At 57.9% G+C, this 20,663-nt stretch overlaps 3 protein-coding genes across 7 annotated transcripts; all 3 read right to left on the reverse strand.

The window, feature by feature from the left end:
• Window positions 1-114: 114 nt before the first annotated feature.
• HYAL3 (hyaluronidase 3) lies at window positions 115-6,350 on the reverse strand. Of its 4 annotated transcripts, none has more exons than XM_036266333.1 (4): window positions 5,800-6,169; window positions 1,455-1,599; window positions 1,013-1,102; window positions 115-895 (listed from the first exon to the last, which is right to left on the reverse strand). In XM_036266333.1, the coding sequence occupies exons 1-4, from the start codon at window positions 6,120-6,122 to the stop codon at window positions 620-622; spliced, it is 834 nt and encodes a 277-aa protein (XP_036122226.1). In that variant the 5' UTR covers window positions 6,123-6,169; the 3' UTR covers window positions 115-619. The 4 variants fall into 4 exon arrangements, with proteins under 4 accessions (XP_036122226.1, XP_036122227.1, XP_036122225.1 ...); XM_036266334.1 differs by lacking the exon at window positions 5,800-6,169 and adding an exon at window positions 6,211-6,326 and having other exon boundaries at window positions 123-895; XM_036266331.1 differs by lacking the exon at window positions 5,800-6,169 and adding an exon at window positions 6,211-6,349 and having other exon boundaries at window positions 126-895; window positions 1,455-2,365.
• Window positions 6,351-6,882: 532 nt separating this feature from the next.
• Window positions 6,883-9,961, reverse strand: HYAL1 (hyaluronidase 1). 2 transcript variants are annotated; one of them, XM_036266753.1, is made up of 4 exons: window positions 9,785-9,961; window positions 8,395-9,067; window positions 7,949-8,038; window positions 6,883-7,769 (listed from the first exon to the last, which is right to left on the reverse strand). In XM_036266753.1, exons 2-4 carry the CDS (start codon window positions 8,944-8,946, stop codon window positions 7,452-7,454), a joined length of 960 nt encoding a protein of 319 aa, XP_036122646.1. In that variant the 5' UTR covers window positions 8,947-9,067; window positions 9,785-9,961; the 3' UTR covers window positions 6,883-7,451. The 2 variants fall into 2 exon arrangements, with proteins under 2 accessions (XP_036122646.1, XP_036122645.1); XM_036266752.1 differs by having other exon boundaries at window positions 8,395-9,318.
• A 4,924-nt stretch (window positions 9,962-14,885) lies between these two features.
• HYAL2 (hyaluronidase 2) lies at window positions 14,886-18,473 on the reverse strand. Its single transcript, XM_036266887.1, has 4 exons — window positions 18,412-18,473; window positions 16,610-17,589; window positions 16,029-16,118; window positions 14,886-15,610 (listed from the first exon to the last, which is right to left on the reverse strand). The coding sequence occupies exons 2-4, from the start codon at window positions 17,537-17,539 to the stop codon at window positions 15,200-15,202; spliced, it is 1,431 nt and encodes a 476-aa protein (XP_036122780.1). The 5' UTR covers window positions 17,540-17,589; window positions 18,412-18,473; the 3' UTR covers window positions 14,886-15,199.
• Between the last annotated feature and the right edge of the window lie 2,190 nt (window positions 18,474-20,663).

The raw sequence follows: 20,663 nt of genomic DNA on the forward strand, positions 1-20,663 counted from the left end.
ACCCTTAAGCCCACGACGCTCTCGAGCGGAACTATGCACCCACAATGCTCTGTGTCCTCCCCCACCCCCACCACGTGCGTGCGCTCAGTCGTTAGGTCTGAAGCTGAGCCGCCCACCGCTCAGGACTCGCACCTCTGCGCACTTGCAGTGGGACACTTAGTGCTGGATGAACATGGGGCTTGGGACAACACAGTGAACAGCTAAACCCCAGGCAGTGAAAGAAAAGTGATTTATGATGAAGGCAAAATACAGACAACAGTTTAGCACATACAGACCATAGTCAAGATCCTGAGGCCCACCTGCCCTTTGGTCTCTTTGATGTCTCCATGGACCCAGTGATGTGTAGGAACACTGCCCTGGGCTGCAGTCCTAACCATCTGCAACCTTGTCTCTCTCTCCCAGAACTGCTTCCTTTTTAGAAGGGGTCAGGTTATTTCAGAGGGCCTCTAGTTTTAACATGGTGTAAATGTTTTTTTCTGGCCCTTTCCACTCCCCATGGGAAGTAGGATGTGTATATGGGAGGGCTGGCTAAGCTAAATAGAACAGGAGTGGGACAGAATCCTCAAGGACCAGCAAATGGCAACAGGGACAAGAGGGTTGTGGTAGGTGATTCCTGGCTTTATTCTGTTTCTTCAGGCCCAGGCTCAGGCCTGGGTTCCTGGCAGGTGGGACCCGCCCAGCCCCAGTAACAGTGGCAACTGAAGGATTCCCAAGCTCCAGGGCTGCCATCTGGCTGCAGGTGTAGAAAGGCTTCCGGCTGTTCTGGGTCTCGCCGGGCACAGCGCCCATGGCCATGGCACAACTGGTGACTACAGGCTATGGCCGCCCTGGTCACGTTAATCACATAGGGGCCCAGGGTGTCCACCAGGTAGTCATAAAGATGCCAGCACCTCTCCTGAGGAAAGCGGAAGGATGTATCAATGTGTCTGCTCCATGGCCTTGACATGGTCTCTCCCCGACCCTGGGACCCCCAACATGGGCTGCCTGGCAGGCTGGAGGGGGCAATGATCACCTCAGAGCTGGAGCTGCTCAGGTCCCCCCAGAGCACCACGCCGGCTGCCCCCAGTGCTGCACTCACACCAATGGTCTGCACAAGGTCATCCTGGAGGCAGAGAGCTGCTAAGCCAGGGCTGAGCTGGTCAAATTCATTTGGGCCTACCTCCACCTTCCAGAAACTCCTGGCTCATTGCCACAATCTGATTCTACCTCTAGAGTAGGGCCCCTTGGCACTGAGTTTCTCAGACCTTCCCCTCTGATCAGGACAGCAAAAGCTGGGTGTTGCCTTCCCCAAGATCTTCCAGGGCTGCCACATCTTATCAGATGCTCCAGGATGGGACTGTCCCCCTCAGAACTAGATCAGGGCCTCCCCATCACATCCCCCTGAGCAAGGTCTTCCACTCAGACCTTCCTAAGACAGGGCCATGCCTCCCCACTAGACACCAGCTTTCACTCACCTGGGACAGGAACCTTCCAGAGCTCCGGTGTGTGAGGCGGGCATAAGCCAGGACAGGCAGGGGATGTGGGTGCCCAGCTCGGGCTATACGGAAGGCCTCCTCCAGGCGGTATCGAACAAATGCCTGATAGTGAGCAGGAGGCAGCCTGGGTGGGAGGTAGATGCTGGGAAAGAGGGCGCTGGAGGCGGCCCAGAGCCAATGCAGTTGGGTGTTGCGGGCAAGGGCGGCTGCATGGCAGTGGCCTGTGTAATTGGAAGCCATACCACGCCACCCATTGCCACAGGCTGGGAAGCGATAGAAGCCCCAGAGCCCACGGGGCTGTAGTGCCCGGCCCAGCCGCAGTGTGCCCTCCATTAGTGCACGGGCTGCTTGTTCAAAGCCAGTACGGGCCTTGTGGAGCTGCTCCAGGGGGTCCAGGTGGGGGAACACCTGCTGTGCCCAAGCCCACGAGGCTGCCTGATAGGCTCGGCGGCGGCCCCAGTTCCCAGCCCAGAGTGGACACCATTCTTCCCAGTCCAGCACTGCCAGGCCAGCGAAGCCAGGTTTCAGGCTGCGGTGGATCTGGTAAGCAGCCCGTGCCAGGTGGCGGTCAAGGAGCATAGCCTGAGGGATGCCCCCATTGTGAGCTGTGCCCCTGGGCCCAAAGTAGGGATAGAGACCAAGCTGGTTCTTGTAGAAGATGGTGATGTTCTGCCCGTGGAAACGCTGGCCATGGTTGGCTGTGTTGCCCAGGGTCTCTAATGGCAGTTGCACACTAAAGCGGGCCCTACAGTGTGCTGATGGTACATTCCAGAGCACAGAGAAGGGGCGTTCAGGGGCCTGCAGCAGGGGCTGGCCACACCCCAGGCAAAGGGCCACCCCTAGCACCAGGGCCTCGCCTAGCTGCATGGTCATGCCCCAGGAATGGAAACCTGCAGAAGAGAGGATGTGAGCTTAGAGTCCAAGGCCATACCTCCCGCACAGCAGGGAGAGCTAGGAAAACATCCCTAGCTCCTCCCCACAAAGGAGTGGGGAAAGCAGGGTCCCAAAGGGGTCCCATAGGCCTCTCAGAACAGCCATCCCCTAAGCTGGCCTGGGCCACTCCCCTCCCATGTTTTCCATCCCTGGCACCTCCCCCACCCACAGCTCTCACAAGTCCTTTTCTTTCCTGCCCCAAGAACACTTAGCCCCCACCTTGCCTACTCAGCACTCAGGTCTCTGCTATGACATCACCTCCCCTGGGAGGCTACTGGATCTCCATCACTTCCCACAGTCCCAGCATGGATCCTGCCACTGTGTGCCTATCTGTATCCCTATCTATCGGCCCCTTGGGTCAAGATCCTATCTGTCTAGTTCCCCATTGCCTGTGCCTAGTCCAGGGCCTGACATACAGTAGGTGCTCACTCAGTGAATGGTGATGAGTGAGCAGCGAAGGTGGAAGGGAACCAACACCTTTCTCCTGGGCCTGGCAGAGTGGGAGGGGCAAAGGGCAGGTGTCCTTCCATCCATGGCCCCAGGGCCAAGGTGGATCTGGGGGCTCCTGCAGGGATAGAGGACCTAAGATGAGGCTGGGAGGCAAGGGTAGGGGTCAACAAATAAACTGTTATAGCCACACCCAACAGAAGCCTTTATTCAGCCACACTGACAGCTCCGAGCCACAGCCACGGAGACATATCCTGGCCCCTGGCCCTTAGGAAACATGCTCAGGCTAAAGCTGCCCACGGGGCTGTGGTATGGCCAGTGGGCTGAGGCTGGGACTGTCCTGGGGAGTCCACTAAACCAGAAAGACAGTGCCTTGCCCTAGGTGGCCCTCAGATGTCCTTCTCCATCCAAAATATGGGGCATCCTCTCAGGTCATGGTATTGTGTCTCCAGCAGACTTTGTGGAGAGGGCCCTGTTGGAGGTGGGGGTGAAGTGGTCAAGGATTCAGGCAGGGGAGGGGGTGGAGGCAATGACGGCCCTTTGGAGGCTCTTGGGGTAGCTTGGGTAGTCAGGCAAGGGGCCTTGCAGGGTGGCTGGGGGCGAGGGGCCCTGGGGAACGCACTGAGCAGACTGGCGGGCAGCTGTCGGCTGGTGAAGACCAGGCCCTGCACAGGCTCACCTAGCTGATAGCCCAGGTGGGCATAGAAGTGCCGCTGGTCATGGGTGGTGAGGTGTAGCCGGCGGAAGCCCCGGGCCTGAGCAAATTCCTCCAGACCCTCCATGAGGCAGCGGCCAAAACCACGGCCCCTCAGGGCCCGGGCCACCACCACTGTCTCCACCAGAAGGCTCTGGGGCCTGTCTAGCACCCGTGACAGGCGGGCATGTCCCACTACAATGGGGGCTGCTCCGGGCATGGGGTGGGGACTCAGCAGCATCAGGCAGAGGGGGAAGTTGTCTGAGGACTGGCCCAATGAATGCAGGCGGGAGGCACGGCTGCGGGGCCATTGCTCATTGATGAGGTCGGCACAGGCATCCAGGAGCTCAGGTCGGCAGTGCACAGGCTCCAGAGTCAGTTTAGCCAGGCTGGGAGCTGGAGTCTCCTCTGGCTGCTGTGTGGGCTCCAGGGTCAGCTCAGTCAAGCCAGGAATGAGAGTCATCTCTGGGTGGCATGTAGAACCCGGGGTCAGCTCAGCTAGCCTGGGGCTCAGGGTCAGCTCTGGTTGGTGTGCAGGATCCTGGGTCAGCTTGGCCAGGTTGGATCTCAGGGTCAAGTCTAGCTGGCAGGCAGGATCCAGAGTCAGCTCAGCTGGGCTGGCACTTAGGATCAGCTCCATTCAGTGTGCAGGGTCTAGGGTGGGGGTCAGCGTGGCTAGGCCAGGGCTCAGAGTCAGCTCCAGCTACATAAAAGATCCAGGCACAACTGAATCAGGCTGGGAGCCAGGGTCATGTCCTGCTGGGTTGTAGGTGGCTCAGCGGCAGCCTGGGGGTTAAGGCCAAGGCCTCCAGGAAGTGGCATCTCCTCAGACCACAAGGGTGCTGCTCCTGTGGACACCAGCCATGCTGGGCTGTGCCAGGAAGGAGGACCGGGTTGGGGCAGGGAAGAGCTGACAGAGTGCTAGGAGAGCCATGCATCTTAGAACAAGGGAGTGGTAGGCTGCACCTTGTTCCCATATTCACCTGATAGCACAAGTGAGCTGGTGGAGACCTGTACCTGGGGGAGCTGACTCAGATGGACAGCAGAGGGGATGGGTTCAGGGTGTCCTGCCCCACACTGGATAGAGGGAGGTTAAGGGCTAAAGCTGACGTAGAAACCGAGTCCTGGCCCCAGCCTATTCTGGCTACAACTTTGTCCTCCCCAGGACAGTTGATCCAGCCCCACGGCATCGTGACTGGTTGGCCATCAGATAGATCATGCAAACCAGACACAATGAACCCCTCGCTTAAACCCACCCAAGGTTCCTTTCGGAGGCAGTGCATCTATCCTCGGGAGCTCCTCTGTTCCTCCCTTCCCTAAATTCCAGGTCATACTTTTTAATCACATGGGCTATGCTGGCCACTCAACCACCGACTCTTTAATCACATGGGCTATGCTGGCCACTCAACCACCGACCCTGTTTTCCCCGTCCCTGGACAGTCTTCCCTGCCTGGTACACACAGCCCATGGCCTCCTCCTCAACAATGCCCAGCCCAGCCCAGTTCAGGGTACTTCTTTTTTTAGTGCTTACAATAACACAAATGTATTATCTTAATAGTTTAGGAGGACAGAAATCTGAAATGAGTCTCACTGGGATAAAGTCAAGGTTTTGCAGGACTGGATCCTTCTGGAGGCTCTAGGAAAAATTCATTTTCTTGCCTTCTTTAACTTCTAGAGGCAACCTGTTTTTTTTGGCTCATGGTCCCCTCTCCATCTTCAAAGCCAGCAATGGCATCACTCCAACCTCTGCCTCCATTCACACCTCCTTCTCTCTCAGGACACTTTAATTGGTCATGGGTCCAACTGTCTCCTCAGATGGGCCCCAGACGCACCACTAGCAAGGGTCCTGGCTAGGTTCACACAGCAATGTGGCTCCTGCAAGCCTGGTTCCTCACTGGTCAGAGTTTTGTAGCCACTCTAGATAAGGACCACAGCTTCCTTCCTACATCCACAGGGGTCCAACGGCCACCAGGTCGGGGGCCCAGACCTCCTGCACCTATACCCCACTGTTTGCCCATCCGGCCCCAAGCCCTTCCAGCAGGAGGGTCTATGCTGGAGGAATTTCTGGCGGTGGGGACTGGGAGAGGCGCTGGTCCTCACCACTCTACTCACCTTGTCACCAGAGGGGACATCCAGGCTCCCTTCCCCACCTTCCCAGGAAGGCCCCCTGAGCTTGAGGCCAATTTCTCACCGGTAACAGGTAGCCCCCTCCCCTCATGCCACACTTCACTCAGGCTATAAGCCCCTCACCTGCAACCAGCTACCTCCACAGCAGCCGCACCCCTTGACCGGAAGGGAGGAAGCCCCAAGATCTGCCTCAAGACCAGGAACCCCAGGCTTCCCCGCGGGTTTAACCTCTTCAGTACCAACCCAACACACTGTGGGCGGGGCTCCCGGGTTCGCAGAGATAGGCAGCACTGTCCCTCCTGTGCCTCGGTTTCCCCCTCCCTCCTAGTGGGCCATAAACCGCGGAGTTTGGGGAGTGGAGGCTTCGGGAACCTGGCTTTGGGTGGGTGTGGCTCGGCATGTTCCGAGAGGGAACCACAGACACAGGGAGGACGAGGGAGCGGCATGGCCACTTGCCCTGGCGCGCGGAGCGGACGGAAGCACGGGGGACAGTGAGGACCAACACGCCGCGCGTGGGGAGGGAGCGATACTGACATGTTGAAGCTGGGCTTCAGGATGCTCGGCGTCCTGGCTGCGCACAGACCCGTTTCACGCTGTCTCTGGCTCGGGCTCCCTCGTCCGTCCGCGCTGCCCCCTGGCGGTGCGGCGGACCATTTGGTTCAGAGTCTCCTGGGCGGCCAGGCCCCACCCCGCGGCTCGTGCGTCATAACACTGACGCGACGCCGGCTCCGCCTCTAGCCCGGCGGCCCCTCTGCCCCGCCCGCTCCCTGCGCAGCCGGCGCGGGCTGGACGCCTGCTCCGTCTCCCATTGGCCCCGCCCCTCCTGGCCCCGCCCCACACGGACCCAGGCTCCGGTTCTGTGCGTCACCGCTCAGATCCCGCCTCAATTCGGCTCCAGCGAGCCCGGGCCGGCGCCCAGCGTGCCACAACCTGGACCGGGCGCAGGCCCTTCCTCCAGCTGCCTTCGTTTCCGCCTCGCCCTGGGCTCAGACTGGGCTCGCCCTCGCACCCCTTTGTCTCGGTTCCCGCCGGCCTCCTGCCTGTGTCAGGCGTGGAAACGGCCAGGTGGAGCTTCCTCCTGAACTGTGGGTCCCACCCTGGGAAGCAGCCGCCCTCAGGCAGACGCCAGATCTTAGGGGAGCCTTCCCTGTGCCCTCTGGATCCTGGAGCCTGCACGTTTTAGGCGCTCAATAAACAGCGCTTGGAGAACTCATGTCTGCTTTATTTACAGGGCTCGTGCCTCTGAGCGGATTCAGGTTGCGTGCAGGGCTGGTTACCATCAACACAGTAGGAGCCAGAAGGCGCTCTCTCGACAGCTAGACAGCCTGGGCTCGATTCTCAGTTTCTCCATTTTCTGGCTGTGCAACCTTTGGCAAAGTGCTTTTCCTTCCTGTGTGTTGCTCCGTGTCCTCATAGCGTTGCGTTAGGACTGAATGAGTTAGCCTACTTAAAATGCTTACCACAGGACTTGGTGAAGCGTAGGCGCTCAGAGAATCAGTTCTTGTGATTGCTGCAATTTAAAGACTGGCTCAGTCAGTGTCTCTGGAGGGGATGTTTATGACCTTGCTGGGTGGGTGCTGGAGGCTCTTAACTCCTTACGCAACTATCCCGGTCTGTATATGTGAGCACGTGCAGGCAAATGCTCATGACGGTGGCTGAGAACACTCCTGACTGTGACCATGATCTGTGTAACTGTGCCTTTACTTGAGAAAGCCTTGGTCAGGCCCAGAGTGCATTAAGTGGTGCTCAACATGTGCATCCTGGTGTGTGGCCAATCACCATGTGCCCTGCTGCTCACACCGTGCTCCCCTCCAGCCAGGGTAGCATTGACATTTGAACTCTACCGCCATCCGTTCCAGATCCTCAAGTGACAGTGCACCTTGTAGGGTCAGGGGCCCGCCACCAGGTGTGAGTTCAATGGAGAAACTGGTGGGGCTGAGGATGAGGAGGGCCTTGGGGTGGCTGGGGCGCCGGGTACAGCGGCCGTGGCCCGAGCACAGGGCTTGACTGCACAGACGAGCCCCACTGGTCACGTTCAGGATGAAGGGCCCCAGTGTGGTGTCCATATACTCCTTGATGGCCTGGCATGATTCCTGGGTAGGAGGGGTAGTATCAGGGACACCATAGCCATGTACGGGCCCACCTAGGGCACTGAGGCCCTCTCAGGCTGGCCAGCCAGGACTGCAGGGGTAGAAGGAATGGGCCAGATGGGTCAGGGTCTCCCAGCCGACCTCTGCCCCCACCCCAGCCCCCAGCCTGGGCCTGAGCTTACCTTGGTTTTTGTGTTCTCCCAGCTCACCCAGAGCACCACTCCTGCTGCTCCCTGGGCTGCACTTTCCCCCAGGCTGTGCTCCAGCTCATCCTGGGGAAAGGGACAGCATAGCTTTGTGGGTTCTCCCTCCCTCCCCACAGCAAATTGCTAGAATACCATTGGACGAGACAAATAATTCAAAATCCCCACCTGGGGCAGCTCTGGCCCAGGTGTCAAGGCCAGCCTGTCCCCACTCTAGCCTGTGTGTACCATGCAGGTGGGGACTGCATCCTTCTGATAGATGCTGAATAGTCTGTGCCTAGTGCGGACCTTGACACACAATAGATGTTCAAAGGACATGAGAATGAATGGATGAAAGTGCCTCGAGACTGTGTGGCATCAGTTGCTGGACCTAATGCCTGACAAGGTAGGCTACAAGGTGGGCGGGGTCACAGAAGGTGACTCACCAGGGGCAGAAAGTGGTTCGTCATGTCATAGAAGATCTGGACATAGGGCAGCACCGGCAGACTGGAGTCTCCAGCACCCACAGCCACACGAAATGCTTCGCCCACTCGGTGCCGCACATACGCCTGTGTCTTGCCTGTGCCCTGCAGCGCTGCGGGAATGTAGATGCTGGGGTAGAGAGCACGGCTTTGGCGCCACAGCCATCCCAGCTGATCGTTCTGGGCACGGACACCTGGTGGGCACTCGCCTGTGTAGTTGGGGCTCAGGAAGTCATAGTTGTAGCAGTCAGGAAAACCATAGAAGCCCCAGAGGCCGCGTGGCCGCAGTGCCTGCCCCAGCTGGAGGGTGCCTACCATCCAGGACTGTGCAGCCCTCTGGAACTGGTCCTGGGCTGCTGCCTCCACCCAGGGAGCCGGCCAATCAGGGTGCTGCCCCTGTACCAGCTCCTTTGAGCGCTGCCGATAAATGTCCTTAGTGTCCCAGTTGAAGGCCCAGCGTGGACGCCAGGCCTCCCAGTCAATGACTGCCAGCCCTGAGAAGTCAGATGCAGGCATGGCAGCCAGGATGTCCTGGTACGTGCGGGCCAGGTGAGCCTCCAGGCTGGCGTTCTGGGGCAGGCCGCCAAACACAGGTTCCCCAGCAGACGTGTAGTAGGGGTAGGTGCCCAGCTGGGAGCTGTAGAAAATGGTCATGTCAGGGCCGAGGAAGCTCTGCCCGGGGTTGGCCACCACATCAAAGACACTGACATCCACGTCCACGCCGTGCCTCTCCAAGCACCACTGGGTGTTCGCATTCCAGACGGTGGTGAAAGGCTGGTTGGGTACCACAGGGCCCCTGAAGCCTTGAGCCGTGCTGAGCAAGGTCAGGAAGAGGGTACAGATGGGAAGCAGGTGGGCTGCCATGGCACAGGGCAGGTCTAGGGAAACCTGGCCAGAGGAGGCAGAGCTGAGAATGGGCCTTGAACTAATGAACCCCTGCGCTGGGCAGGCAGGCCAAGTCCCTTATTCATTAATCTATCCCTACTCTGACTTCAGGTAAACACTGACTGGCAGGGCTCAGGGAAGTCAGAAGGCAAAGGGGAGGCATGGAGGGGAGCAATGCCACTGGAGGGCACATCTGAGCAGGCCAGGCCTTGGCCCTGTCTCCCACAGGCCTTGGCCTGGCCTAGGCTCACCCACCCCACCTTCCCAAGGGCCACATCTGTTTTGAGAAGACTGACAGAGAGCAAAGCCTTAGGCCCCTAGGCTGACTTGACTAATGGGGCGGGGCCTTTCCTGTCTCTTTCCCCAGGAATCCCAGCCAGCCCATTGGAGGAATGGATGCTCGGGACCAAGCACAGGTCAGCCCAGCCCTCCTGCATACCCGCCAGTCTGCCCACTCATCCCTGCTGACCTCAGGGCTGAAGAGCCTCATCCTCCAAACTTCCTGACCCCAGGGTGAGGTCCTAGGCAGGGCTCAGCAAGATTCTTTGTTCCTCAACTCTGGCCCCAGCTGCACCAGACTCTTGGAGGAAGAAGCAGCTGCTGGCAACTCTGAGCTTTTGTAGGGGGTCACCCCACCCAGTTTGGGGGCGGGCTGAGGGGTGGGCACTGCGTTGAAGGGCTGGACCAGGCAGCAGAGCCACCTCACCACCCCTAGCAAAGTGCCCTTGGTAGGGGGTGGGGCCTGGGCAGGAAGTGCCCCCCCATGTCAGCACTAGGGCAGGGCTTTCTGGTTTAATTTGGGCTGAGGTGGGGGTGGAGGCAGGGTTGGGGGGCTGTGTGGGTGGCGGGCCCAGCTGAGCAGGCCTGTTTGTGGTACTGGAATCTGGGTATCTGGGGACTGATACCCAGAGAGTGTAACTGCCCCACATGGCTGCATGATGACATTTGGGGGCCCTGGGCACTTTTGCCTTTGTGGGTGGGCCTCTTCCTGAAAAAAAAAAATTTTTTTTAACTTTATTGATTTTAGAGAGAGGAAAGGAGAGAGAGAAAAACTAATGTGTTGTTCAATTTATTTATGCATTCATTGGTTGATTCTTGTATGTGCCTGACCAGGGATCAGATAAAAAAAACAAAAAACATACTTTACAACTATGTTGGTATAAAGACAAATAAAATCCAGACTGAATCCATTATATAATTATTATTTATATATTTTTTCTTCTCTTAAAAAATTAAAATGAGCCCTGGCCAGTTTGGCTCAGCAGTTAGAGTGTCGGCCCACGGACCAGAGAGTCCTGGGTTTGGTTCCCGCTAAGGGCACGTACCTTGGTTGCAGTTTGTCTCTGGCCCTGGTGGGGGTCGTGTGGGTGGCAGCCAGTCGATGTCTCTCTCTCACATTAATGTTTCTTTCTCTCTCTTCCCCCCTCTCTCCCTCCTGCTCTCTCTGAAGATAGATGCAAAAATGTCCTCGGGTGAGGATTAAAAAAAATTAAATTAAATTAAAACATTTGTAGGTTTCTAAAGTACTGTGGCCCTAGGCCCTCTGCCTAGTGGATGTCATCTCTGCTTTAAGGACCTGTGTCTAAAAGGCACTGTGTTCATGAAGTCAGGGCTGTGTTGGCACCCTTTGCCCACTTGCTGGGTCAGTGACTGTGTCTGTGAAGCCCCAGAAGGGACCATCTGAGTCCCTGCACAAACTCCACCAGAGTGTGTGCCAGTGCGGGACCCTGCTGTCTTGTGACTGTGAGATTCCGTCGGTGTGACCACGGGTCTGAGCACAGTGTATCAGTGACCACATGCTTATTCATTGCTTCGTAATTTCACTTGTTTGCTGATTCAGAAACTAGTGATCGAAACCTGCTAGGTGCCCAGGCCCAGGCTTGCCTGCCAGGGTGGGGCGAAGGAACCATCAGGTCCCTGGCTCAGGTTAAAGTGCTGCCCGAGTCTACAGCCTAGTCTGAGCCTGAGCCAGTGACATGGTGGTCAAGAGAGCAGTGGCGCAGCTGGCTGCCCTCTAGCCTGGCTAGGATGGAGAAGCTGGCAGGGCTGAAGGAGAGGAGGGTCCAGGGTGCTGGGTGCTGTGGGCGCATCAGCTACAAGCCGAGCACAGGATCTAGCCACAGAGGTGGTGGCCACTGAGCCTGCTCAGAAAGCAGGGTCCCAGAGTGATGACTATTAGGCAGGAGGCAGCCCTGAACCCCTTCTCCCTGAGACTCCTTGCTACCTCCTGGTGCCCCCAGAGACCCTGTGCTGCAACTGGCACAATCCAGCCAACCAGCAGGCCAGCCTTCTCTAGTTGGCCTCAGTCCAAGGGAGAAGCTCTAAGTGGAACAGCAGGAAGCAGCTGCGGTGCCTGAAGCCCTCTCCCACCCCAGGTCCCCACCCGCAAGCTAGCTGCTGCGGGGTTGGTCTAGTCCGATCGGTCCAAGTGATGTGTGTCTGGGGTCTGAGAAATGCAGTGAAAAAGTAAAATGGAGTCACTATAGTCAAGCTGTTAAATTACCACACTCAAGTAGGTTGAGACATATGGAAAGATTGTTATTTCTATTTTAACTGGATTGTGAACTTAAGCTTTAGAGCTTTCCAGTCCTGCACCAACACCTGGACACACCTCCGACTCCAGACAACCCTCTGGTTACCCCTCAAGGACTCACGTATCCGTCAACACCAGATGTGACCTGACTTCTTGGTACCCGTTGTCCAGGCCACACATCCAACTCATAACCACCTCAGACCAATCCAGAGGCTAAGAATACGGAACTGGCCCTGGCCGGTTTGGCTCAGCGGTTGGAGAGCCGGCCTGCATTCCGGGGAGACCCATGTTTGGTTCCCACTAAGGGCACGTACCTACCTTGGTTGCGGTTTGTCCCCGGCCCTGGTTGGGTCGTGTGGGTGGCAACCACTCAATGTGTCCCTTTCACATTGATGTTTCTCTCTCTCCTTCCCACTCTATCTGAACAAAAAATGGAAAAATGTCCTCAGGTGAGGATAAAAAAAAAAAAAAGAATATAGAACTGATTCTTCTCAATCAAGAATATACTTTTTGCCCAGCCAGTGTGGTTGTGGCTGAGTGTCGACCCACACACCAAGAGGTCACCGGTTTTATTCCTGGTCAGGGCATATGCCCAGGTTGTGGGCCTGATCCCCAGTGGGGGGCATGCAGGAGGCAGCCAGTTGATGTTTCTCTCATCAATGTTTCTATCTGTCTCTCCCTTTCCCCTCCTCTCTCTCTAAAAATCAGTAATAAAAATATTTTTTAAAAATGTACTTTTAAAAAAAATCCTCACCAGAGGATATTTTTTCTATTTATCTTCAGATACAGTGGGAGGGAGAGAGAGAAACATTGATGTGAGAGGAACACATTGACTGGTTTCCTCCCGCACGACCCTGACCAGGGCTAGGGCCAGGGCCAGACTACAACCGAGGTACAGGCCCTTGACCGGCATAGAACCCGAGACTCTTTGGTCCAAGGGTTGAGGCTCTAACCACTGAGAAAACTGGTCAAGGCTCAAGAATGTACTTTTAAAGCTCTTTCCAGGTCAGTCCAGCTTCCCGATCCAGCTCTGCCCACGCTCTCTGGTTGGGCATACCTCAGGCCCTGGACCACCCACTCCTCCACGCCCCACCCAGCCATCCACAGGACAGCTCTGGCTGTCTCCTGAGTTGCACTTTCTCCAAGTTGCACTTCCCCCTGGGGAAGTGATGTAAGGTGTTCACAGGTTTGCATGGTGGGGTCACAGCTGTGTAGGGGAGGTCACACATGTAGGGCACCACTGCTTCACACAGGTTACATGTATGTAGACATCACAGCTAGGTGGGAAAGGTCAGGGTTAGCATGGGTGAGGCCATTGGTGTGCCTGTGTGTTGGGACGATAGAGATGAGCAGGATAGCTCACAGGTGTACGTGGGTTACATCTGTGCGGGGGAGGTCACAAGTGTGTGTGGGTGGGTCACAGCTGCCCTCCCTCTGCTGGCTCCATCATCTCATGGCCTTATTGACCAACACTTGAATCTTCTCCCTAGCAGGCCTCTCCCCACCACAACCAGGAGCTTGGGAACCATTCCACCTTGGTATCCTCCCCCACCAGGCAAACTGATGTGACCCTCCCAGTGCCCCATCTCTCCATTCTCTGCCATCACCAGCCAGAGGAATGAGGGATGGCTTCACAGATCGGGTGGACAGATTCGGTGGAACTTGCTCTCGAAGGCTCTGCCTCCCTAACCACGCTACCCCTTGCCTGCATGCTTCTCTGGGGAGCACTCTTCACTGTCCAGCACCTGACTTGATCTTCACATCCAGGGTGCATTTCCCTTCACACTGACGTCCCCACCGGGACAGGGAAGGGTCTTTGTGGTGTGCTTCATGGACGCATTCCTAGCAGCTAGCCCAGCACTGGCAGGTGTGTGCGCCGTTTATCAAACAGGTGAGACAGTCACCACCCTCAGGCAGTCAGGCCCGTGCTGCTCCAGGGCTGTCCCTCCTGCCTCTGCCTGGCACAGATGCCCAGCCACACCCCATCATGCTGGCATTCCAGCTGACTTCAGCTTCTTCCAGCCTTTGCTCCTGCTTTGTTCCTAGCATCAGGCTTCCCCACCTTTCAAAACTCACGGTAGAAATTCTTTGGAAACACCTCCCTTGTGACTGATCTGCCCTTCTCACCACTGGGCTGTTCATTGAATCTGCCTCCCCAGAGCCAGTGTGTCCTGAGGCAGGGCTGAGTCACCACTGACTAGGACAGGGGCAGCCAGGTGTGGGTGGGATGGTTGAGGGATGGGGCAGAGACCCACGCAGGGTAACTTCCTTCAGGACCCAGGGGGGAAGCAGGGTAGAGCTGGTCTGACTGCTCCGACTGCTCCTTTCCTCTTCTGGGAAAGCTGGGACCAGCGTGTTCTCCCATGGGCAGAACAGGGCTGACCTTTGAGGATGTCTCTGCTCCTAAAGTCCAGATACCTCCCCCTTGCCTCATCATGTGTCTGCAGTGGGACAGGGACTGGACTTCAGAATTCACACCCCAATACCCTGCTTGCCTCCTCTGACCATACCCAGTGGAGGACTGTGACCCAGAGAGGGAGAAGTACATGCGGCTGGAGTCCACTGCCCTCGGGAGCTGGGAGTGGAGGAGATGCCCTGGCCTGTGGGAACAGCAGGGAGAGGCGGTCTGGTTACTTGCCCAGCCAGGGAACAGCAAACATCCACTTCGCCCTTTCTCCCTGGGTGGGCGAGGCGAGGCAGCTGGCACTGGCCCAGGTGGGGATACAGGGGCCAGTAGGAGAGGCACAGTGAGTCCCATCCCTTACAGAAGGCTGGGCTCAACTGCATCCAATCAACATGGAGAACAAGGTCCTTGGCATTGGGGCAGCATGCGAGTCCCTCCACTTCCAGTGGCCTCTGCCCCAGCAGGACAGCTGCAGCACGGACAGCTCTAGGCCCTGGGTCCCAGTGAACACATCTACAGACAAGCAGTCCCTAGCAGAGCGTTTCACAGGCAGAGCTGGGCTCAGACCTCATGGAAGACCCTGGGATCACTAGCACACGCCCTGGCCCAGGTGCAGACAGTCCAAGCACAGAAGCAGTTGTTTTATATTTAATTTACAAAAAAGACCGCAAAATAATAATAATAAACTATCAAGGAGCAGAGGAGTAGGGTCAGGTCCTCCCTGGCCATGCCCCTCTTCCTTTCTGGCAGGGAGAGAAGAGGTCTCCCAGGGGACCAACCCCCTCCCCCTTAGAACAGGGGGGTGAGAGCTGTTATGGATGCCCTACTGGACATCCCAGGGGCTCTGCCCCCTCTGGACTCATTTGCCCACCCCTTGCAGGCTCCTACATGCCTGGCAGAGCCCTTGTGGCAGAGGCCAGCTTGCCTGGAAGCCAGGTGAGAGATCCCTACAAAGTCCAGGTGAGGGCTAGGGTTGCCATAGCCAGCAGGCCAGTGAGGTGGGACCCAGCCCAAGCCCCACTAGCACCCCCAGCTGCCCGCCTAAGATCCAACTGGCATTGCTCGCCGCCCCAGCCCAAGTAGCATTGGCATTGAAAGTGCTTCTGCAGGTGGTCGAGGTCATCCCAGCTGAGTTTCCCCTCTGGTCGAAAGAGGGGCTCACCAGGTGCGTGGCTAGGCACTAGGCGGAAACTGCTGGCACTCAGGTGCAGAAAGGTACTGGTGCTGGGGTCTCGGCGCACGCAGCGTCCGTGGCCGTGGCACTGGGCCCGGCTGCAATACTGGGCAGCCCAGGACACATTGACTACGTAGGGGATCAGCAGATCCATCAGGTAATCCTTGAGGTACTGGCAGGTCTCCTGGGGGCAGAGGAATCAGAGTCAGCTGCTTCAGCCCAGACCCAGATGGAAACTCTGTGTCCACAACACAGCGATTGTGCCTTCTTTAACTGGTGCACACATGTATATGTGCACACTTGTGCCTGAGCCCTCGCTGTCCCTGCTCCTACTGAGAAGGAGGCAGGGACAGAAACTGAAGCCCTGCAGGGCAGGCAAGGAAGAGTTGAACTCAACAGCTGTTCAGACCAGCATGTCCCCTTTCCTGGGAGCAGGGGAGGAGGCCTTGTCTTCTCTGTTGGGATCAGGGATGTCTGGGGTGGGAGTCAGACAGGAGGGTCAGATTAGGTTTGCCCACCTTGAGGGTGGCAGCCAAAAGCCCCAACACTCACCCTCTTTCTGCAGACCATGCATACCCAGTAGGCTGGTGGGTCTTACTTACCATGCTGGTGGTGAACCCTGCGTCACCCCAGAGGATGACACCGGCTGCGCCCAGGGCGGCACTCTCACCAATGGTGGAGATGAGATCCATCTGCGCGGGAAGAGGCTGTCACTTGGGGGGTGCGGGGGCTGAGACCACAGGGGAGGAGGACAGACAGGGGACAGGCCCCAGGCTGTTCTAATGTGGTAACCCTCCCCCAGCCCAGTCCTCCACTTCTCACTCCCAGGCAAAGGCTCCATTTCACTTTCTCTTAAGTGTTTAAGCCATTTCCACCCCCTCTTGGGGCCTCCATTTCCTGAGCCTAGGATGTATCTATGAAGATAGACTCTCAAGTCCGAATGCCTAGGACCAAATCCCTGCTGTCCTGGATTTGCTGGCAAGCTTTGGGGACATTTCTTAGCATCTCTGGGCCTTAATTTTCTTATCTGCAAAATGGAGATAATAATGCCACCCTTTCACAAGGTTATAGAGAGACTGAGAAGAGGGGATGTAGAGCAGCCAGTACAGGGCAGGAGGCCCTCCGGTAACTCAGACCTGCAGTGGTTCCCAAGGAAGAAGGCAGAACCCTGGGAAGCACATACCTGGCTAAGGCCTTTGAGCCCGCGGCTGTAGGTGGGCCGCGTGAAGACGTAGACTGGGAGTGCATGGTTGGCATGGTGGGTTTGAGCTACACGAAGGGCCTCCTGAACACGGAAGCTGACAAAGTTGCGGCCATGGGCAGTGGAAGCAAGAGTCTCGTCCAGGTAGACGGAGGGGAAGAGAGCCGTGCTCTCAGCCCACAGCCAGGCCAGCTGGTCATTTCGCGAGACCTCCACATCCGGGCAGCGGCCTGTATAAGTCTCCCAGTTCTGCACATAGTCGTGGTTGTAACAGTCGGGGAAGAGGTAGAAGCCCCAGAGGTGCTGAGGCCGAAATCTCTTGACAGAGCGCAGTGTCTTCAGCATGAATTCCCGAGCACCAAACTCAAACTCATACTGTGCCTGCTTGATGATGCGGTCTGATGGCCAGTCAGGGTGGCGGTTGGCCACCAACTGGCGTGATAACTGGCGGTACACGTCCTTGTCCTGCCAGTTGCGCACCCACACAGGCCGCCAGTCCTCCCAGTCTATGACTGCCAGCCCCGCAGGTTCCTGTCTACGAATGTAGTGCTCCACTCGTTCCTGCAGCATGTCTAGGTGTGCCCTGAGGACACTGTCATTCTGTGGCACGCCACCATGCACAGACTTCCCTGTGGAATCAAAGTGTGGATACAGGCCTAGCCGGTCCCGGTAGAAGATAGTTATGTTCTGGTTCACGAAACCCTCATTAGGTGAGGCTTGCACATCGAAGGCTTTCTCCACCAAGTCCAGGTGCACCTTGAGGCGTGGGCCACATTCTTGTGTGGGCACATCCCACGCTACCACAAAGGGCCGGCCTGTGAAGATGGGTGGTGCTGTGGGCTTGAGCTCCTTGGCCCATACTATCGCCAAAACCAGGGCCAGTATGACCACGGGGCTCAGGCCTGCCCACATGCTGGGGGCTGCAGGAAGACAGTGTCACCTGCCTGGCACCAGCTCAGCAACTGAGGAAAGGATGGAAGAGAGCGAGTCAACCTGAGAATTATGGAGGTGCCAACCCCAAACTCATCCACACTTCCAAAGTTCATGGTGTGTGGTACACTGTGCCCACTGCTGTTCAGACCCTGTTACATGGTTGGAACAGGTCTGAGAGACCACAGGCCACAGAGGGGCAGGCAAGACACCCTAAGAACTCACTGCCAGGAGCAGAAGCATAAGTCTGTGGCTGGGAAAGGACTTCTGTTAGATCTGTGACCCCTCTGAGAATTGGACGGAGTGAACTGTTGGCTCGGTGCCTAGAGACACACACATGCCCGCATACCACCCAACACATCGTTTCAGAGGGCCCAGAACCGGAGACCCACTGTGTAGCCGGTGAAGAACTCTCGGTCCAGAGAAACGATAGCACTTGGGTAAGGCAGGGCTCAGCTCAAGCAGCGGCTAGCACGCTGGAACACAGCCGCGGAGCTGGTGTCTGTTCCAGCACCCGCCCGGTAGGAGAGTGAGGCTGTCAGGACTTTGTCCCAGTGCAGACACTCTCTCAAGCTTGGTGGAGGCCCCACGGGGACAAAGGGACAGCGGACCTCCCACGGCGGCGCCGGCAGACCTGCCCTTCCCTCCAAAGCCGCCGGGAATGCGCGCGCCCTTCGCCAGGCAGGTTGGGGTAAAGTTCACTTCGCCTGGCCTTTGTGCGGGACCCCGCCCCCGCCCCGCACGTGGGGCCTGAGCCGGGCCGTGTGGGGGTGGGGTCCGAGAGCCACCTCCCTGGGGGTTCGGAACCCAGCCCGTGGGGAGAAAGCCGCCAGGCTCGCACCGCCCGCCCTCACCTCACGTGGTGTACCGCCAGGACCCGCGCCGTGGCCACCGCCATCCTCGGCCCAGCCCAGCCCCCTCAGGCCGCTCGCCCAGGTTCGCCCCGGCTCGGCGCCTCTACTGGCTCCGCCCCCCGGCCCCAGGGCCCTTTAAGAGTCCTGCGCGGAGGCGGGCCCTGGGCAGAACTTGCGGCGGGGGAGGGAAGGTGTGCCCGGTTTTCGCGCCGCCAGGGCCGTGTTTCGGGCTCCAGGGTACCCGAATCCTCTGCGGAGGAACGTGACCACCCATATGGGATCGTGAGCCTCTCCGAACGGGGATTTCTTCTGGAGTCTCAGCAGCGAACTACAGTCAGCCGAAGGTCCCCCCCCTCAGCCTGCAGCCGGTGGTACAGTCCTCCCCGTTCGGCGGCACGGCCAGCCTCTTAAAGGGACAGCATAAAGGAAGGGGACGGGGAGGAAATAAAGGAGGTGGTGCTCTCCCGCTCAGCCATGAGGAGGTGCTGTGGGACCCCAAGGCCTTGGTTGGGGACAACCACGGATCTGGCTTTGCATCCCAGTGTAGCCCCAGCGCTGAGGCCCCTTTGTGTGGAAAGGGGGACGGTGACCAGAGCCGATCTCCAGACTTCCAGGGCTGTAAACCCCTACGGATCAGGATTCCCCTCCTCCGTCTAGGGTCTGAAGGGGAGCTCCGCCCCCTGCTTGACCCGGGAAGGAGGCCGAGCGCCCGCCTCTTAGCCCTTTTTGGGCTGGGCCGAGGCAGTGGTTGTCTTGGCAACATGAGCTGTGGGTCTCAGCTTGGCAAGCCGGCTGGGGACCGGGAAAGGCAAGCGGGCCCTCGGGGTGGAGCACTCCCTTCCCCTCGACCTGCAACAGGACAGGCCAATCCCTGGGCTCCCATCCCCTTCAGCCCAGTCTCGGAGGATTGGGATAGGGGGCTGTGAGAGCCTCCACAGCTTTCTCCTTTAAGAGGCTGCCACCCTTGCAGAGAAGTTCCTAGTGGGACCGCGGAGAACACTGGCCCGGCCGGAGGGGCTCCCCCAGGCCTCCACCCAGTATCCTGAGCCCTTTTTCCCCGCAAGCCCCTCCCTCTGGGTAGCGGGTTTGCTGCTAGACTGGTGCGAGACCTCCTTGCTTCTACCTAGCTCCGCTCCCTGTGCGGTGCTCAGCTCCCCGAAGGGCCGGGGTCTGCACCGCCAGCCTATTCCCCGCTCGCAAGCAGGTGAGAGGGAGGGTGCGCTGCTGTGAGCGCACCTATGTGGGGTGCAGACCCGTCATCTGCGCTGGGCTCACCTGTATAGGAGTCCGTCGGCCCAGTAAGTTAGAAGTCCCCCTCCTTCTCCAGGTGAGTCTCTCCAGACCTGCTACTCGCGCCAGCTGCTGCCCACTGGGCAGCCCGCTGGCGACTTGATAAACCCCATCCCCTCCTACTCGCTCCCGCCTCCCACCCCAGCCCTCTCATTTCCTGCTGCCCGTTAGAGAGGAAAGGGCCAGGAATGGTGTGGGGGAAGGGACTGCTTTGACCCTATTTCCCTACAGTATGCCCTACTGGCTGACTGTCCTCCCCACCCTTCCCCCCTAGGTTCTGGCCAGGGCGAATTGTGCCAGGTGATGGGAAGGCTATGGGATCCCACTTAGGTGCCAGCAGCTTCCTTAACACTGAATGCTCTTCTATCCAATTTTCCTTTGGGGTTGAGACTCATCCTAAAATCCAGTAGTATGTGAGTGGAAGGGCCCTAATGGTGGGGATTTGGGGAGTCAGACTACTTGGGGGATGCTTGGTTGATAGTTTCTCAAAGCAGGTGATGAAGAAGGAAAGGGGGGGGGCTGGGGGAGGGGTTGGGAGAAATTCCAGGAGCTGAGTCAATTCTTTTCCACTGAGAGCGGAAGTGTCCCAAGTGTGACAAGTAGACAATATGTTGATGTGTGTGATTCTGGGGGGTGGGGAGTGGGGGGTGGGCAGGGGCTGGGAGGGTTCTGCAGGGTGCTCTCCTGCTGGAGGACATTTCTTGGTGGATTTCACGGAGACACTGTAGAGGAGGGGGCTCCTTACAGTATGGGTAAGGATATATATTCCCGTGGGAAGTACTTGCCCATAATGTGGCTGGTCCCTGGGAGGCTGCAGCAGGGTTCTAGTGAGATGTGGACAAATTTGCACCCTCAAATCACTCTTAATCTAACCCCACCCCTTGCCTTTACCCTACTGGTCCACTTCCCTGAAGCCCAGGGCCTCTTTCCTAACAGAAATGTGTAAAACTGGGGGTCTGGGG

Source organism: Molossus molossus, unplaced genomic scaffold (assembly GCF_014108415.1).
Source record: "Molossus molossus isolate mMolMol1 unplaced genomic scaffold, mMolMol1.p scaffold_m16_p_18, whole genome shotgun sequence".
In the NCBI taxonomy this organism is placed as follows: Eukaryota; Metazoa; Chordata; class Mammalia; order Chiroptera; family Molossidae; genus Molossus; species Molossus molossus.

Excerpts from the sequence above, each read along its gene's own strand:
- HYAL3 (XM_036266331.1), bottom strand. The coding sequence starts at position 2,348 with ATGACCATGCAGCTAGGCGAGGCCCTGGTGCTAGGGGTGGCCCTTTGC. Across the intron at positions 1,103-1,454 it reads CTGGAAGGTTCCTGTCCCAG|GATGACCTTGTGCAGACCAT; the intron begins GTGAGTGAAAGC and ends CTCTGCCTCCAG. Across the intron at positions 896-1,012 it reads TGAGCAGCTCCAGCTCTGAG|GAGAGGTGCTGGCATCTTTA; the intron begins GTGATCATTGCC and ends CGCTTTCCTCAG.
- HYAL1 (XM_036266752.1), bottom strand. The coding sequence starts at position 9,805 with ATGAGGCTCTTCAGCCCTGAG. Across the intron at positions 8,039-8,394 it reads CGAACCACTTTCTGCCCCTG|GATGAGCTGGAGCACAGCCT; the intron begins GTGAGTCACCTT and ends CCCTTTCCCCAG. Across the intron at positions 7,770-7,948 it reads GGGAGAACACAAAAACCAAG|GAATCATGCCAGGCCATCAA; the intron begins GTAAGCTCAGGC and ends CCTCCTACCCAG.
- HYAL2 (XM_036266887.1), bottom strand. The coding sequence starts at position 17,539 with ATGTGGGCAGGCCTGAGCCCCGTGGTCATACTGGCCCTGGTTTTGGCG. Across the intron at positions 16,119-16,609 it reads GGCTCAAAGGCCTTAGCCAG|ATGGATCTCATCTCCACCAT; the intron begins GTATGTGCTTCC and ends CTTCCCGCGCAG. Across the intron at positions 15,611-16,028 it reads CAGGGTTCACCACCAGCATG|GAGACCTGCCAGTACCTCAA; the intron begins GTAAGTAAGACC and ends CTCTGCCCCCAG.